Genomic DNA, 19506 nt, shown 5'->3' with positions numbered 1-19506 from the left:
AAGTCTGGGATCCAAATGCTCCCAGACTGGAGATGTATAGACCAGCTTTCACGGGAGAGATTGAGCGAGAGATCCCTATGAGAACATGCTATAGCCCGGTTGTTAGGGCACTCGCTTGGGAGACCTGGTGTCAAGCCCCTCCTCTACATTTGGCAGAGGAAGGATTTAAACCCAGCTTGGGTGAGTGAGCAAACCACTGGGCCGTTGAGTATAAGGCAGGCACTGCTAACTCCTTTTTGTTATTTGTGAGACAGGACTGACCTGGCTTAGTTGCCTAACTCCCAGAGAAGGTTCACAGTTGTGAATCCTAAGTGGAGGGAGGCACCTTCTGGCAGGAGCTTCAGTCATGCCCCTCTCCTCAGCATTTCCTGTTGGCTAGCTTAGGCAGTTTCCTACTCAACTTGTGCTGGCTTTTGTGAAACCCGTTCTCAGGCACCTAACGCCCTCCATGTCATGTGTAGGAAGCCTGGGTGTCTAACGTGGGGCTGCAGCTTCCACAAAGTGGCAGGGGGCCTAAAAGCAAGGCACTGCAACACTGAATCTAGGTCCCCTGAGCGGATCTAGACCCTGCCGTGATGCTAAAACAAAGTGCTCTTTGTAGCTTTACTGATTCATGCCCAGCTTTCAATCAGGAATACCACCTGCCTTCAGTATTCAAGTCTGTTCTCTCTGCATTCCAGCTCTTCTGCTACACCCAGTCTATTAAGTCAAATACTGTCCTAAGGTCCATGTAAATTATGCTGCTAACTTTCCCCCGTCAGCAGTTGTTGGTTTGGTTTTTTTTGCTTACTCCAAAATAGCTGTCCTGTTAGACATGATCTCCCTTTAGTAAATCCCTGCCGACTGAGCTTAATGAGATTACAGCTCACTAGATATGCCACTGCTGTGTCCTTGGTTTGTCAGTGCTGAAGGCAAGCTGCCACCGTTGCAGTTTTTAGGACATTGCTGGGCATGTAGGACACACGATAAGGGCTTGTCCCCAACATGACAGCCTGTCGACAAACTCCTGAATGTAAAGATGAGAGGTGGAGGAAGAACTGGGGCACAGGGATGCAGGGGAAGGCATTTCATGGCAACTCAGCTAAACCTGAAAGGGAAGATTTTCAAGGTGCCTAATTCCAAATGACTGGCCATGGGAGTTAGGCACTGAACTCCCATTAGTGACTTTGCAACTCTTGCCCCGTAAAAACTTTACTTCGGAAAGTAAAGTTTTTTTGGGGGGGAGCACGAAGCTCAATGCACCTTGAATATCTAGGCTCTGCTCCGTAACTTCCCCTTCCTTCCCCTCTCTACCAAACTGGGTTTCCCCCCTTCCCAAAAATTGAGAATCAGATTTCTCAAGTGTTCAGCACCAGCAGCTCTCCACAAAGCTTCGCTTTCATTTAGGCAGGGAGGTAAAGGTCAGGAGTGAAATCTTGACATCAAGGGCAAATCTCCCATTGACTTCAGTGGGGGGCCAGGATTTCAGACACACACACCCTCCATCCCAGGCTTTCAAAAGAGGTATATAGCATAGCCAGAGCTCAGGCCAAAGATAGGCTCTGAATTTGCACTGATTTCAATGAAAGTTGGGAGCCTACTTTTGAGGATCTGGGCCTTAGCTCCCAGTCTACCAAGTTCTTTTGAAAATCTGGCCATATTTTGAGGCCTAAATTGGAATGGGCCTGTTTTGAAAATAGGTGATTAGTTCTGAGCTCTTAGGAAAATTCTGGCCTTAATAAATTAATTCCAAGAGAAACCTCATGCACAAGCAGCCATTTGTGTTTGGGGAGGAAGTGGGGGTGATGGATCTTGAATTCTTTTGTGCTCAGAAACTTTGCAACATTTCAGTTACATTTCCTAAGTGATTAAAAAAAATGCTCAGTAAAGATGAGGATCATCAAATCAAAGTAATTTAGCAAAATGTGACAAGAAAGATTAGCCTTGCCTGATGCTCATCTTGGTTGAAAATGATTTAAATAAAGCTATAAATCTTCTGGAACATTTTGTGTCAGCTGGAAATTGCCATCTAGACTTTGCGTGTTTACAAAAAAAAAAATCTACATTTAAACTGGTGATATTGTGTGTGCAACCCAATGGAGAACTTAATTTCCATGGAGGCAGAGGAGAAATCTGCTGTTGGGAGAAATGAGTGACTTTGCCCTCTCCTGAGCTGTCTGGCAGAAGAGCCGCTCCGATGGGTGTGGTTGGCCAGTGTCAGCTGCTCCCAGTGGCTTCTGTTCCCCTCTCACAAACACATGGGAATTCAGCAGATCAGAATTAACTTTACCATCTCTCTCTCAGTAATGTTACCTGGGAAGGGATGCCAAAGGAAAGCAGCAATTCCCTTCCCCCACCACTCCAGGACAGAATGGGAAGGAAATTGCAAGTGCAAACACCAACACCTCCAGCTGGGAATAGGCTGTGTAGGGTATGACCATATAAACCACAGTGTGTTAATAGTTAAGGACCCAGGTCCATTAAAATCCTAGCCCAGTTCAAGCCCACACTGCATTTCCCTGGAAGGTCCAGACTTTTTGACTCCTGAGCTTACACACCACACACATGAGCCAGGCGTCGAGTCTCTTGCTACGAGCTGAGCGTTTGGACTATCCTGGCATTGCCGTGTGCTTCAAAAGGGAGGGTGAATGAGAGCACACGTTTCTGGAGTCAGCCGCTGCTCTGCTCCTTACTGAGGCAGGAGAAGGCCTCCCAAGCCTGCCAAAAGCCAGTGAGAAATGGGGAAGTGGCAAGTCCTAGGCTGCGAGTGTAAAACCTCCGGGCTTTTCATAAAAAGGAGGTGGGCAGACATCAGCTGGCTCTGTTGAAAGCAAGAGATTGCTTATCTGAATGTCTCTTTTGTTTGTGCCAAGTCAATGCACATGCAAAGTGCCAGGCCAAGACGCTGCTCTGTAAAGTTACAGTGATGATGCAGCTTTCTCCTTTCTCTGCAATCGGTTCCTACGGCTATTAGTACTTTTTCAGAACTTAGCACAAAATGCCAGGGTGCCTTGAATCCCTGGGTGCATATTGGACCTGGATGGGTGCCACAGACAGATAGGGAGGAGAGAACTCCTCCGCAGCAAGTTGTCAAAGAGCAGTTGCAGCATCCTCTGTGATGCCAACGCTGCCATCCTTTTGCTGGGAATGGCCATGGATCTGTATAGTGCCAGGTCCCTGTCCCGGTTGCCGACTTTCCCTGAGGCCTAGTGTGGCAGATATGGCAATTTCCTACAATATGTCTGGGAGATCTGACTGCATTACATTCGTGTATTGTTGTGGGCCAGGGACTGTATATAATTCCATGGGGGGCAGGTGACCTCTGTGTGTGTGTGAGAGAGAGAGAGAGAGAGAGAATTAGGCAAATTGACTCAGATTGTATCACCTCTTGGCGAGGCTCACCTTTACTAGTCAAACCGGATTCTACAGAGGCCAGCAGACTTGTGGATTAATAGCCAGCATTTAAATGGACACAGGACCTGCTTTCTGATCCAGCAAATGGACAGGATCTTTTGTCCAAGGGCCAGGGGACCCCAAATTCTTAAGGAAGGGTTGGAAGCACTGATACCTACCAGAGCTTGTAGTGGGGGAGCTGGTCTCTCATCAGTTTTCTAGCATGCATGTAGGTTCTTTTGTTGTTTCTAAAACGATTTCTCTGTTGTGCTTTCACCTTAAGAATAAAATGTGCTTGCTTAGAAAAGGCTATGTGGTAACTTATAACTGTGGGCATATATGCTATCCGTAAGCCTTTGAATAGAAAGCTAAGTGCAGACGCTGGCCCAGTTAGCTAGTGTTGCTTGCTAGGAATAGCACAGTGTAGACAAAGAACTGCGCAGCCTGGAAAAGTCTGGATCAGGAGGGAGAGACAGAGACACACAAATCTCTGCCCAAGAGAGGTGATGGTGGGGGAACCAGGACCCTAGAATGGGTGCCTTTGCTGGACCATGGGGAATACAGGTGAAGTTGCCCTGAACTGGGACACCTACGCTGTAATTTTATAATCTGCCTTGCACAAGGGACAGCACCTAGCCTTAGCAGAGAGTGGATTGTGTTTCAGGCAGTCCCACTTCCTCCCCACTGCTTTCCCCTTGCTCCAGGGGAGGAGTGCACATAGCCAGCAAGAAAGAGAGGGAGGGCTGGCCCCGCTCCCTACCCCTCGCCCTCCACCCCCATCACAGCAGGGCATATTGCAGCTGGAGTCACAAGCCAGGCAGGGGATCTGAGGGACATTCTCTCTTTCTCTCCTGTGTGCCCAAATAAGGGACCCTGAATGAACATGATGTTGTCAAGGTCTGTCTTGGCCCAATGCCCTGGGTGTGGGAGGGGTAGAGGTCCTGTCTCTGCCATGCCCTAGCCTGTTGTTGTTCCTTCCATTGGTTGTTCCTTTGCGGTAACCTTAAGCTTCTGGACCTTTGTGCCTAGGATTTGGGCTTGGTTCCTTTGATGGGGTTTCACTGTGAAAGATCATTCCATATCAGTAGGATTGAGGTGCTGGATACTGCTGTTGTCCCTTTGCATTTCTATGAAGATCCAGCCGGTTGTGTTATTGTACTGGAAGCTTGCTTCACCAGCAGTTAATAACCTATGCCGTAGACCGTGATTTGGCAGATTGCGGGGGGGACGGACAGAAATCAGCAACTTAATTAATTAAAGCTGAATATTTCCTTTAACTAGATCATATTTTGGGGAGAAGGGAGTGTCTGAGAAGGGAGCACCATATATGACTACAAAGTGTACTGGCCCTGCCTGCATCATCAACACATACATCTTTTGGGCCCCCAATCCAGATCTCGACCTGTACTGATCATGTAATTTCCCAAAGAGAGGAGCCTTCACATCGAGAAGTGTGCTTGTCTCAAAAGGATTAAAATGGCACAAGTCAACTGAAAATACAAGAACTATTGGAAAAAAGCAACACAAATTTTTGTGAAGTCAAACCCTCTCCATTCTAATCTCAGCTCCTGTTGCCAGCCAGTCACCAACACTGGTCTTGTTCGATGAACTGACAGCTGTTTAAATTGCTTTCCCTGTCTTGTTTTGCATCGCTGCATCTAGCTGGCTAGCCTGACGTGGTGGACTAGACACAGCAAACCTCCCGCAATTGACCTGGTGAGCTACAAGAGTGAGTCGGCGGAGGTAAATCCTTCAGTGGGCGAGAGTGATGGGGATGCACCAGCGTGGGAGAACATGGATTCAGGGAGCAAAGAACATGGAGGTAGGTTAGCTGGGTCTTCCAAATATATGCATGTGTGGGTGTAGGGGACCTGGTCCAAGACCCACCAGCATCCTTCCAGTGGCTTCAGTGGCATCCGTCCCATGGATCTGATGGTACCACATTTGTGGCGGTGACAGCTACATGCTAAATTAATTTATCTTTGACCACCGCACCTGCACTCTGCCTGATACCCCATCCCCCCTCGGGTTTATTCTAACATTCCAACCCTCTGTTTCATTCCAGAGAGCTTCCATTTAAAACCAAAAAAAAACCCCAACTTTCCAGAGACATATTTCCTTTCTCTCCCCCTAAATGTGGAATTTCCTTCTCCCACATGGCCTTGGCCTCAGAGCCAGGGGCAGCAACAGCATTTTTAGACTTTAAAAGTATCCCAGCTTTTCTGGCCTGGCAGATCCCTGCATCTGCCAGGCCAGCTGAATGTGGAAACTTCCCAGCAGAGCCTGAGATAGACCAATGATGGGGACCAGAGAACCACTGAGACAGACCAACCAAGCACCTGCTTTTAAGCCCTAGAGGGCCTGAGATATGGACTTTAAAACCAGGACATTTTTAGATGCAGACACACCATTTTAGGTAATTTGTTGAGGCTTTGGGGTTCCAGGACTTGGGGCACCAGGCTTCATCTGTGGGGTCCCGTGGCTCCCCCTGAAATAGCTCACATCCCCCCCTCAGTTGAGAACTGCTGATCTATACCATCCCAGACAGATGTTTGTCTAACTTGCTGCTAAAAGCCTCCAGTGAAAGAGATTCCACAAGGTAATTTGTTCCAGTGCTTAACCAACTATTTAGCTCAAATCGCTCTTCACCCTCCCTGGTATTTACAGAGAGTAATCATAGTCCCTCTCAGTCTTCTTTTTGCTAGTTTATAAAAGCCAAGCTTTTTCAGTCCCTTCTCATAAGCTAGGTCCTCCATTCCCCTGATCATCCTCTTCTCTGCACCTGTGCCAGTTTGAATTAGTCTTTCTTGAACACGGGTGACCAGTATGGTACACAGTATTCCAAATATGGTCTTACCAGTGCCTTGTACAATGGCATTAATACTGCCCTGTCTCTACTGGAAATGCCTCGCCAGGTACATCCTAGGAGCACATTGGTCTTTTTTCCACCTGCATCATATTAGTGACTCATAGTCATTCTGAGATCAACCCCCATAACCAGGTCTTCCTTCTCCTCTATCACTTCCAACTGATGAGCCTCCAGTTTGTTAATAAAATTCTTATTAGACCCTAAATGCATAACTTTGCACTTTGCACTATTGAATTTCATCCCGTTTCTGTTACTCAAGCCTTCATGGTCAGCCTGATCGTCCTGTCTAATATTCCAATCCTCCTCTGTATTGACAAGGCCTGCCAACTGTATCAGCAAATTTCATTAGCACACTTCTAATTATTGTTTATTAGAATGAAAATTGCCCCCCGCTCCTTCTCAACATGGTCAGAGGTTTCCTTTGGAAAACCATCCAAAATTTCAGGTGCACATTTTGAACCTAACTCTCCTGAGTCCACAAAACTGGTGATTTCGCAAGATGGGAACTCTCTCGTGAGATTTTTCTACATTTCCTTAGTCTAGACTAGCCATGCTTGAATTAGTTCTCACCACAGCCTCAGAATGAAGAAGTGAGAAACTACAAAAGTTCTCCTCCATTTTTTTGAAAAGGAGGCAGTTGGGATTCAAGTTTAGTGTAGCTGTTCAGGGTGCTGATGTTGTTTCTTATCAATTCTTATTATACCTGACCCAGCTCATCTTTTTATAGCCTGACGTCTTGGTAATTTGGTAATTAGCAATGATGGGAAAGGAAATGCAGAACAGTTTATACAACAGTTTAATGAGATTTTGGTAACGTGTTTTTTTCAAGCTGTTAAGACATGCTACCTTTCAAAGCATGGAAGGAACAGCAAGTGACAATTAAAAGGCATAATTCACACAGCGCTTCACTCCTGATAAACAAGCCATAAGTTCTGTGTCGGAGACCATGAAATCCTACAAGTTTTGTGGAGCTTGGTGGAAGTTGGGCGGTGGAGAAATAAGAAGGGTTTTTATTCATTAAACAACAAATACTTCATATGTCAATCAACAGGGCTTATTTAACCTCTTTGGAGAACAGATTTTCATTGTCATTTTTAGTTTCATTTTAAGAATGCTGGGGCCAAGTAGGGTAGGTTGGATTTGGGGCCTGAGTGCGGGGCTGGGATCCAGGAACATCTCAATCCTAATGGTGGCTGGGCCACTGATTTAGGACAACTATTTTCCAAAGTGACCACTGGTTTTGGGTGCTCACGTTGAGATTCTTTATGCCTGATTGTCCAAGTAGCTGAGTACTTGTAGCGTCTGGTCAGCTTCTGGGAGATATGGGCATGTGGAACTTCTTGAAACGGTTCAAGCGGCGCATCCAAAAACGTAGGTGCGGAAAATCAGCAGCCACTTTGGCAAATCACCTAACCTCTTTGCAGCTCAGTTTCTGTACAACGTTATACTCACTTGGCTACCTCCAGCCAGTGAAAAGGACTGATTCATGCTTGCCCAGCTCTTGGAACATATCAAGTGCTACTGATGTAATGTGCTATTTTAAATGTCCTTTCATCTGGGTTTCAGCTAGCTTAGTTGTGCTGTGAGGGTGAACAGGGCCATGCTGTTTAACCAGCTTACCCATTCACTTCCTCTGCAGCACTGACAAGGTCTGGCTTTTGCTCTGTGCTCTTAGAAGAGAACAGCTTTTTAACCACAGTCATGGTCATTTTTGGACTATTAATTCCTCTGGTTGGGGTGAATCCTTTAATGCGGAGCCAGGGTCGCCGGAATGTCCCTAAAAGTGGGGGGGATCCATGGGCATCCGAACTGTGGCCCTACCCCATTATGCTGCCCCTTCCCCCTGGGTCCCCACCCTCACGTTGCCCCTTCCACAGAGGCCCCGCCTTTGCACCACTGCTTCCCTCAAGGCCCCGCCCTCACACTGCCCCTTCCCCATGAGGCCCCTCCCTCGTGTTGCCTCTTCTCCCCAAGACCCCCCCCTTCCCCCTCTCATTCCTCTCCACCCCTCCCCCTGTCACTCGCATTTACGGCCAGTAAAAAGGGGGTGGGCATAGCCCCTGCACAGAGCCGTTCCTGAGCTGCAGCCATTGGTTCCTGGACCTATCATCAGCTGAGAGGGTGAAGCGTTCCCTTCCATTGAGGATGTGGCTCAGTGTGGTTGGTTTTCACCCTGTACACCTCAAGCAATAGTGCTGCATGGGAGCTGTGCAGACAGGTGACACGGTGTATTTAGAGCATGGGACAGAGGTGAGGCGAGTGGAATACCCCAGCGTTTAGAATATGGGACTAATTCCCCCTCTCTGTATGTATTTCCTACAGCAGTGAGCCCTCCTTGCTGGAAGAAGTTATATTTCTGGTTCTGCGGGATCTCCAGCAGCCCAGGACCCACACTGACCAACGAAGAGAAAGCAGTCCTGGAAAGGAAACTCACCAGCATTGTGGAAAAACCCTTATCAAAGATTGTTTGCAACATTAATGCTATAATTCTGCTAGCTATTAACGTCTTTCTGTGGGGATACTTTGGCTGAAGACAGGGCTGCAGACAGGCTGGCTTGGCTTTGATTTAGAATATAGCAGTAATGCTTAGAGACCTCAAGCAGGTCACGACCACATTGTTCTTGATGCCATGCATACAGTAAATGGAATTCCCTGCCCCAAAGAGTTTACAATCTAGAAGACCAAACCTAGTGGGCAGGGATAGCATAGCATTTACCAGAGAGCGTTTTTATCAGGTAAAATCATGTTTTTTGTCACCTAGGGAAAAATTAATTGGGCCCAGTTTATGATATTTTCTATTTTTAAAATTATTTTACTATCACACACATCACACTTAGTTGTAGTTACACATTCAAATTGCATTACATAGTCAAATAAGGCACTAGATTAGGAGATTAATTTAGGGTTGTACAAATAAAGAAGTAAAATTGCAGTGAGCATAATACTAATATATGTAATGAGAATAGTGTCAGAATGTCTGTAGACAATTTAGTTTGGTATTTTCTCCAGGAAGTTATACAGGCCATGACAACTTTCAGTTTTCTATATTATATAACCTAAAGTCAAAAGCCTTCAATGACAATAATGCAGAGTTGTAGCCATGAAGCATTAAGCAATCAGAAGCATGCAGCGCTGCAGACAACCTGTCCAGGTCTGGTTGGCCATGGAGCCTGCTGTAGCAGACGAACTTTGATGCAGTGGGTAGACTGAACCTATTTCTCAGTTTTGAATGGATGTATCCAAAGTCTGAGAAGATTAATTCTATGCTTGCTGAACACCGATGGACTTGCACCACCGGTTCTGTGACATCAGAAAGAATCTTGGCATTCTTAGATTTTTTTCCACCATGCTAAAGGGGAAATCTTTTTCCTTGTAGCAGATGAAAACGTCAATTTTAGCTGCAGTGAGTCTTCTATGTTAAATGCAAGTAAATATGGTAGAAAGTCGGGATTTTCTTCTTGTTCTGATGACACATTTCTTGCCTCTGTATTTTGGCTGAAGGAGGTCGGACAACATTTGTAATTGCCTCATGAAATCTCTTTGGTACGTCTGCTTTATGTGGGGCAAGATCTTCATTTATCAGTAGATCCGTCTCATGTCCAAATACTCCTTTTCTTTTTGCGAATACAGACTAACACGGCTGCTACACTGAATCAAGTGCCACAGAAACTGAATTGAACTGATTGATCAAGTTATTTGCTTCTCGGTAAATCCTGTGATTATTAATTTCACTGACCACTCTATCTTTAAATTCCTCCTCTAGCTTACTCATAATCCTGAGATAATGTGGCCAGTTTTTGAATATATGTTTCCAGACATGTTGTTTGACTGTTCCAATATGTGTTACCAGGGATTTACAGAACTTGACAGTCTTTTAACCAGGCTCCAGGTAATTATGAAAATACTTTTGTAAATCGCCAACATGTTTCTTCAAAGCACTCTGTATAAGGGCTTGTCCAAGTAGATTGAGCCAATGTGATGCACATCCATACTTAGCCAAAGTGTGATTAGCTTGTTCCAAATCACTGCCCATACTTGGCATTTTTTCCTCATTGTCTGTCGGGTAGCTCTTAACACAACTATACCGTTCGTTGCTAATGCCTTGGCTTCTCTTATCAGAGTAGCACAATACTTTCCAGTCTTCTTATATCAACTGCTGCTAAGGAAACCACAGTCAGCTATCACTGGGACAATGCGCACGTTATGCCAGCCATCTTTTAGTCATGGAACTGCTTTTCCATATAATTTGCTGTGTGTTTCCACCCTTAAGCCATCAGTAACTGCATCTAACCATTTACCTGCTTTCAGCTGGGTGCTTTGGCCTAGGCAGCTGATCAGTGCTTGAAAAAAGTGGCTGTTCAGTCACTGAAAAGGGAATAGTACAGCCATAAAACAGTTCTGCAGTTTTCAGGGCTACCTTTTGTTTCAGTTCTGGCATTGTTTTCCTGACAAACATATGCATGTGTGATTGAAAAACTGTGACACTTCCTCCTCATTGTCTTTGGCTGATGTGGATCTGCCTTTCTCTTGCTGCTCTTGGCAATAGCAATGCACTATTATCTGTACCTTCTGTGGTTAGCTGTTGATAGATGTTTGGCTGCGTGTGTGAGTTCCCTCTGTGTGCCACCCCAGACCTGCACAGACAGCTGGCATGGCAGACCTCAATCGAACCACCCAATGACCACAAGATCCGGTAAGGGACAAAGGCACTCAGCCAGGTTTATTGTCAATGAAGCATGGTACCAGTATCCCAGACCACTAATATATGTATGCCCATAACAATGGACCAGGTCAGTGAACGGTGGGATTTTCCATTCCTGTGCCAGACAAAAATATTCCTTCTGAGATATATCTTTATACCCTGATACAAACAATTTACATACTGCCCTTCTGACACAGTTAGTTACTGCCCCCTGACATAGTTAGTTTTACCCATTACCTTGCACATGTTGGTTCGATCAAAACATTTCTATTATGTACTGTCATCCTGACCTTATCTTTTAGGAGGGGTCAGTATGTTCCTGTTATCCTGGGGGAATGTTTTTGTACCATGCTTGATATCGGGATGTTCTGGTACCACTTGATATCGGGATGTATTTGCGTGAGTACTCTGTGACTTCTTAGGAATGTGTATTTCTACAATATCTGCCCTGTTCTTGCCAGATTCTGAGAGCAGGTCCTGCCTCGTACCAAGCCTCTAATAAAAAGGCTTATGTCTCAGGCTCTCTTCCTACAATACCTTCATCCTCAGAGTCTGATTCTAATACTCACCTATACTGTGGGGGCAATTAATGTGTCAGACCTGATGTGAGTTACAGTGTGGGGGGCCCTCAGCCAGCCGGTATTGTGGGGCTTCCCGAGAAGGGGGTCACACTCCTGTCTAGGGCTGCATCATTATTTAATTACCAAGACTCCCTATTGGAAATAATGGAGCTTAAAAAAAAAAGAGGGTTTTTAGAGTGTCTGTTTCCTGCTGCTGTCAGCACTGTGATGGTGAATGAAGCGACTTATCCGGCCTCACAGCTAAACATGCTGCAACCAGTGTGATATAGCCAGACCCAGGGCCAGAGCTGCAGCCAGACAGTCTCCTGGGCTACCATGCTTATCACAGACAGGTGGGCTAGGGCCTGTGCTTTTCATATTAAAATGAGCATATTTTGTGCTGGCTGGTGACACTGCACAGGCTGCTGGGCCGGGCTTTGCAATCCCGGGGGTGGGGGGGAAGGGGGGCCCCCCTGCTGAGACTTCTCGCTGCGCTCGGGTGGCCTTACTTAAGAGACAGTGTGAAATGCTTGCTCTGTGGAATGGGCACATAGGGGCTTTGCAGCTCACTGAGCCCCCCTGCAGCCAGCACTCCCACTGGGGAACCAGGACCATCCGCTCTGGGACTCATCTAGCATTGTGGTGGCCTCCTAGCAGCCGAGTGCCAATTCTGCATCTGTGCCAGGTTTCTCTGTGTTACGGCAGCGGGGGCCAAGGACGCCGCCACTGGTGCCAATAAGCCCATGCGAGCCCTCTCAGTCGTACTAGGAGGTGGATGGAACAGGCCATCCTTACAAGTATCAGAGCATTGCCATGCAATGGTGTGTTTTCTTTTCCTATCTTATCTGGGGCTGGTACATAGAGTACTGGCCCTAGCACAAGCTCAGACGAAGGCAAGGTAACATGGCCGGGATTCAGGTATGACCGCATAAGGAGTCAACGATGAGTGGAGAAAGACTTGTGCAATTTAAAAGCGTGTGTGACAGGTTTGTAAAATACAATTCCCAAGCATGTCTTTCACCAGTGGCATGATTGTTAGGCAGGAATAAATACGACTGGGCAGTAATAGAGATTCTCGGACACACCACAAGCCCCAGTGTCACTGCAACACGGAGGCGTTCTGCCTCTCAGAACATTGTATGTCCAAGACAGTAGAGATGCTTTTACTTTTGCTTTTACAGAGGAAGACGCATGAGTGCTTAAACGTCTGGGGCAGAGATTGGCGGGAGCTTTTTGTGATCCACACGTCGGGGCTAGCACACAGGACAGTGTGTTTGCAAACACTGAGATCTGAGCTATTTTCACCTAGGCTTCGGTAGCTCAGCTGGTGCAAATTGGCAATGCTCCACTATCATCAAAGGAGCTATGTGGATTTACACCAGTCGTGGATCGAGCTCGAGCAGTTGTGGTTTTGCAGAATACTGCCCGGATGAAGCCTGTGCGTGCTTCAGAAACACTTTAACAGAGAATTGCTCCAGGTTAGAGAATAGTACAATTGGACCTCTATGTAATATGTTCAAGTGGCATAGGAAAGGGGGAATGACGAAAAAGGAGAGACGAAAAATACACACAGATCCATCCTTGAAGGGTAAAGCTTTATCTTCCATGCCAGCGTTTCTCACGGAATAACTTGTCTGCATTGCAAGGCCTTGTACATCCTTGTTGCTCAGAGCCTGTGATAAATGGCAATAGCTGAACAAGACTGCATTGCACTCAGAATTATAATGGATACACGGTCCATTGGCAGCAGACATTATTAATCATGCCAATGTGTATTTTCTTATTTATCCTCCCTGCTAGGCTTGTGTCTATCAGCAAATGATTATCATTCATTTTCCTCACAAATCTACCAAGATCATTCATGATTGTTCAGCAAAGGATTGTCCTTTAAACAAAGATTAATGACTTGGCGGTTTGTCTGACTGGCAGAGTCAAAGGAAATTAAATTAACAATGAACTCTACAAACATGTCACCACTTTAATTTACCAGAAAATATTTTAAAATGTTCACTGTGGTAGGCAGATTTTTTTACATAAAAAGGAAACTCCATAAATTCTAAGGGGATGGACAGCAAGTTAGCAAACATGGAGCCATTTTTCCTGTAAATAATCTTTGCCTAGATTTTCTAAGAGAAAGAAAGAAAGAAAGAAAGAAAGAAAGAAAGAAAGAAAGAAAAAGAAAGAAAGAAGGGTCTCCCCTCAAGTCAGTCTGCACAGACAATCTTACCAACAACCTTGGGATGAACTCCGGCAAGGGGGGGTGACAAATGAGGATCAAAAAAGCATTTAACGAAGACAATCAGATCCATTACTGAGTTCAAAGCCCTTTGCATCACTCAGGTGCCACAAAGGAACCAGCATCCAGCTGTAAGTAGCCATCAGAAAATTCCCTCGCCTAGATGAACAGCGTGCTGGTGCGAAACTGGTGGCGGCATCAGGATCATGGCAGGAAAGGAGGTACAAGGTGGGGGAGAGAGGGGCTGTGGCAAGCAGAATTACATTACGTCTATCCTCCAATGGCCTACTACAGGCTCTACAACAAAAGGAAGTACACTGCAGCTGGATTAGTGCTTTCATTTTCCTTTCCTCCACGTTCTCTTTTAGATCACTGAGATGAAAGGTAAGGACTCTGTGATTTGGGTCATAAAAGTCCCACACAACCAACCAAACCCAATGGTTCCTGGCTTCCAGGCAGGAGTAGTATAATTACAAATCCAGTTCCTCTTTGATGTCATCACAAAATGGCTGCACATTAGCAGCTCCCATGGGAACATGAGCATATGCGACTAGTACTATTTAGGACTGATACGGTGCTTTACCTCTCCAAATCACTGTACCAACATTACAGCTAAATCATAGGGCTGCCAACTTGGTAATATTTAAAAACCAGACACTCCAGCAGGGGTGCTGGAACCTCCCCTGCCTCATCTCTTCCCCCTGAGACCCCAACCCACCCCGCCGATTCCACACCAAAGCCCCTCCCCTATCCCACTGAGCCCCTGCCTCTGCCCCACCTCTTTGCCGGAGGCCCTGTCCCAATCCACACCTCTTCCTCCCTCTCCCCTGTTGCGCGCTACTTTTCCTCTCCCAGCCCCATCCAAGTCAGGAGGGAGTTGCCTGCAGAGACAGGGCTGGGAGCTGAAGCCAGCCAGTGAAGGTAGGAGGTGACCCCAGCTGAGTAGAGGCTGGCGCGGGTGATGGCCCCGGCTTCCCCCACCTGCAGTAACCAGACTTTGGGTAGCTGGTCAGTAGAGCAGACCGGACACTGTCAAGTCCCCTTTTTGAGCAGAATTTCCAGTTGAAAACCAGGCACCTGACCACCCTACTAAGACAGCCAGGGGCTATGTCTAGTAAAAGGAGAGGTGAGAAGAATCAGGGCAGATACATACAATACTAAGAGCCCCTGCCCCTAAGAGCTTTCAGTCTAGCCAAGACAGACAATGGGTGGCAAAGGAAGCAGCGAGAGCAGACAGTCAGCTGGGAAGAGAACTGGTGTCCTTTCCATTCCCCAGTCAATGCCCCGTCCACCTGACTCCACTGCCCCCAACTGCAAAAAGCCTCCCAATGAAAATGCCACAAGCTTTGGCCCCAGTGTAAAATCTCTGGCCCAGGAGATTAGATGCTTGAGAGCCAGTGGGCGACTCAGAGAGTGATCTGCTGTGGCTTTCTCTATTGGGCCCCATTGAAGTTAATAGTGAAGCACCTGCTGGCATGTGCTTTGAGAACATCATATCCTGGGGTGATCTCGCTCTGGCCTTTGGGTGGTGGGGGCTGTTCATGGGTTTTGGTTCATGCTGGAGGAGGTGGGTGCTTTTGCTTTGCTAGTTGGTTAGTAACAGCCTGATAACTGATGTGGATTAGCGAAGGATTTTTCAACTGCTCTGCTCTTCCCCCAGTGCTCAGCAGAAAACCGGCTCCGACTGGGCTAGGTGAAATGGGGTTTCCCAGGGGATGGGGCAACTGAGAACACCTGGGTTTATTTATGGGCATGACAGAAGACAATTAAGGTGGGATGTGAGGATAGCCAGTTGAATCTCTTGGCGGGGGGAGGGGGATGCATGTTGCTGAATGCAGTTGTGTCCAGGGTCTTTTAATGCAGGCTTGCCCTCGGTAGATCATTTTCCCAGCTCTGCCTAGACTTCAGTGTCCCGACAATGGGGCTTCCCCCATCTGACTATTCCACTTTCTTCATGACAGGAAGTTTTTCCTGATTCTGAACCTGACCTTTCCTTCTGATTGGGCCTGAGTCTCAGCCACACAAGGACATGAGTAATTTTACTTACACAAGTAGTCCCCTATACTCACCTTTGTCTGTGTATTCAGGATTGGGCCCTTAATTAACCCTATTACTAGCTTTAACAATTCTCCATCCCTGCTGTCGCTGCCCTGAAAGAAGGCAGAGAACTGCTTTCATCCTCACAGTGGAAAGCAAACTATTTGGCACTGTGCTAGTGCCCCAGGGGTTTGGTTAAAACGATTTTGTATTTTGTATTGGCAAGTGTGTCTCAGCCAGAAAATAACAAAAAGCCATCCTTCCTTCTGGGTACGCATCTTAGCTCACTGAGCCACCTGGTTAGAAGCAATGTTGTGAACCCAAGTAAAAAAAAATAGTTATTTTTTTTTCTGACCTCCAGCTGCCGCAGTTGCAAAGTGATTACATGGTTACAAGAGGCATTCGGCATGTGCTTTGCTGTATCACAGAGGGGCAACAAAACACACACCAGCTCAGCTGGCTGGCGTTTAACAAGACATTTCATCTCTACAGCACTAAGCGTACGCTTGCATCTTCAGGGGAGCTTTAGAAAAAAGAAACAACCCAGCCTTGCCAGTCCACAGAACAAAAAAGAAAAGCCGCTAGAGACCCACCAGCAGACCTTGAGGGCTAGTCCTGGATGGCAAACAGAGGCTAGGAACACCATTCCTTACCCATTCTGGCTAATAGCCATTAATGGACTTAGCCTCCATGAATTTATCCAGTTCTCTTTTAAACCCTGTTATAGTCCTAGCCTTCACAACTTCCTCTGGCAAGGAGTTCCACAGGTTAACTGTGCGCTCAGTGAAGAAGAACTTCCTTTTATTTGTTTTAAACCTGCTACCCATTAATTTCATTTGGTGGCCCCTAGTTCTTATAGTATGGGAACAAGTAAATAACTTTTCCTTATTCACTTTCTCCACACCACTCATGATTTTATAAACCTCTATCATATCCCCCCTTAGTCTTCTCTTTTCCAAGCTGAAAAGTCCTAGCCTCTTTAATCTCTCCTCAGATGGGACCCGTTCCAAACCCCTAATCATTTTAGGTGCCCTTTTTTGAACCTTTTCTAATGCCAGTATATCTTTTTTGAGATGAGGGGACCACATCTGTACCCAGTATTCAAGATGTGAGCATACCTCGGATTTATATAAGGGCAATAAGATATTCTCCATCTTATTCTCTATCCCTTTTTAAATGATTTGTAACATCCCGTTTGCTTTTTTGATTGCTGCTGCACACTGCGTGGACGTCTTCAGAGAACTATCCACGATGACTCCAAGATCTTTCTCCTGATTAATTGTAGCTAAATTAGCCCCCATCATATTGTATGTATAGTTGGGGTTCTTTTTTCCAATGTGCATTACTTTACATTTATCCACATCAAATTTCATTTGCCATTTTGATGCCCAATCACTTAGTTTGGTGAGATCTTCACAGTCTGCTTTGGTCTTATCTATCTTGAGTAGTTTAGTATCATCTGAAAACTTTGCCACCTCACTGTTTATCCCTTTCTCCAGATCATTTATGAATAGGTTGAATAGGATTGGCCCAAGGACTGACCCTTGGGGAACACCACTAGTTACCCCTCTCCATTCAGAAAATTTACCATTTATTCCAACCCTTTGTTCCCTGTCTTTTAACCAGTTCTCAGTCCACAAAAGGATCTTCCCTCTTATCCCATGACAACTTAATTTACGTAAGAGCCTTTGGTGAGGGACCTTGTCAAAGGCTTTCTGGAAATCTAAGTACACTATGTCCACTGGATACTCCTTGTCCACATGTTTATTGACCCCCTCAAAGAACTCTGATCTCCCTTTACAGAAACCATGTTGACTTTTGCGCAACAATTTATGTTCTTCTATGTGTCTGACAATTTTATTCTTTACTATTGTTTCAACTAATTTTCCCGGTACTGACATTAGACTTACCTGTCTGTAATTGCCAGGATCACCTCTAGAGCCCTTCTTAAATATTGGCGTTACATTAGCTATCTTCCAGTCATTGGGTACGGAAGCTGATTTAAAGGACAAGTTACAAACCATAGTTAATAGTTCTGCAATTTCACATTTGAGTTCTTTCAGAACTCTTGGGTGAATGCCATCTGGTCCCGGTGACTTGTTACTGTTAAGTTTCTCAGTTAATTCCAAAACCTCCTCTAGTGTCACTTCAATCTGTGACAATTCCTCAGATTTGTCACCTACTAAAGACGGCTCAGGTTTGGGAATCTCCCTAACATCCTCAGCCATGAAGACTGAATCAAAGAATTCATTTAGTTTCTCCGTGATGACTTTATCGTCTTTAAGGGCTCCTTTTGTATCTCAATCGTCCAGGGGCCCCACTGCTTGTTTAACAGACTTCCTGCTTCTGATGTACTTAAAAAACTTTTTGTTATTACCTTTTGAGTTTTTGGCTAGCTGTTCTTCAAACTCCTTTTTGGCTTTTCTTATTACATGTTTACATTTAATTTGGCAGTGTTTATGCTCCTTTTTTATTTACCTCACTAGGATTTGACTTCCACTTTTTAAAAGATGCCTTTTTATCTTCACTGCTTCTTTTACCTGGTTGTTAAGCCACAGTGGCTCTTTTTTAGTTCTTTTACTATGTTTTTTAATTTGGGGTATATATTTAAGTTGAGCCTCTATTATGTAGGGACAACTACAATGTTTGGACAAAGTTTTTGCACCTGAGAGTTACTGATATCTAGTAATGTCAGTTTAGCAAAGCTTTTGGCCAGGAACAATATTTAGCTATTACTTGGCGCATCTAGTCATCGAGTTTACTGCCAGAAAGTACCATTATGAGAATCTAGTCTGGTGTGTCTCAACCTTTTTGTGCTGGCAACCCTCTTTGGACTTAAAAAAAAAAAAGTGACCCCCCCCCACATTAAAAAAAATGGCAACCCCTCCACCTTACACTTGGGATTTCAGCCCCCCACCCCCATGGGGCTGAGCGTCTGTGGAGTTTGGGGCTTTAGTCCCCACCCCCACTCAGAGCTGAAACAAGTAAATTACCTTCACGTGGCCCCCTGGGGTGAGGGGCCCCAGGCATTGCCCTGCTTCCTGCCCCTAACTCCAGCCCTGCTTGCAATCCCCCCAAACCAGTCCCATCACCCTCCTTAGGCAGTCACCATGTGCCCCTGCCCCTCGAGTTGACAAACACTGATCGAGTTCAACGTCCTGCATAGGTAGCTCAGAGAATTTTAACCAATAATTCCTGCATTAAGACCATCTGTTTGAACTACATCATATCATTTTGAACACTGTCCAGTCTCCATTTAAAGCCCACCAGGTATGGCGAGGCTATAACATGCCAAAGTAAGTTAAGTTGTTCCAATGGTTAATTACCCTCCCAGCTGAGACTTCGTGCCTTCTGTCTAGTCTGAATTTGTCTCACTCCCACTTTCAATGGCTGGATCTCATTATGCTTTTTCTGCTATATTAAAGAGCTATCTATGCTCGGAAAAGATCTCAAAGCATTTCATAATGCGAGAAACATTTTACAAACAGGGGAAACTGAGGCACAGGGATGTGACATGACCCAACCAAGCACAAAGATAGCCACAAAGCTAGAAAGCAGGGCTCCTGATGCCTGGCATTGTCCCCTGGCCCAGGGCAAGGCTCTGGTAAGGAACATATGACAAAGTGAAGGGTAATAATATATTCTTGTGGGATGACAACCGGTCCCAATTAATTTCCCCAAATATGTCAAGTGGTTTACAGTGTCTACTCATTGCTCCTGTCTTGTTTAA

General features: G+C 45.7%; 1 protein-coding gene across 2 annotated transcripts in view; it reads left to right on the top strand.

Moving 5' to 3' along the window:
- Positions 1-11469, top strand: part of SLC5A9 (solute carrier family 5 member 9) — a 45817-nt gene extending 34348 nt beyond the window's left edge. The window contains exons 14-15 of one of the 2 annotated variants that reach the window (XM_043490935.1): positions 5035-5194; positions 8567-11469. In XM_043490935.1, coding sequence (XP_043346870.1) covers positions 5035-5194; positions 8567-8772 — 366 coding nt within the window. In that variant the 3' untranslated portion in view covers positions 8773-11469. Of the gene's footprint in view, positions 1-5034; positions 5195-8563 lie in introns of both variants that reach the window. The other variant, XM_038413094.2, reaches the window with a different exon arrangement.
- Positions 11470-19506: the final 8037 nt, after the last annotated feature.

The sequence above is a fragment of the Dermochelys coriacea genome, chromosome 8 (genome assembly GCF_009764565.3).
Source record: "Dermochelys coriacea isolate rDerCor1 chromosome 8, rDerCor1.pri.v4, whole genome shotgun sequence".
NCBI lineage: Eukaryota > Metazoa > Chordata > Testudines > Dermochelyidae > Dermochelys > Dermochelys coriacea.
This window is presented reverse-complemented; position numbering and strand designations above follow the sequence as displayed.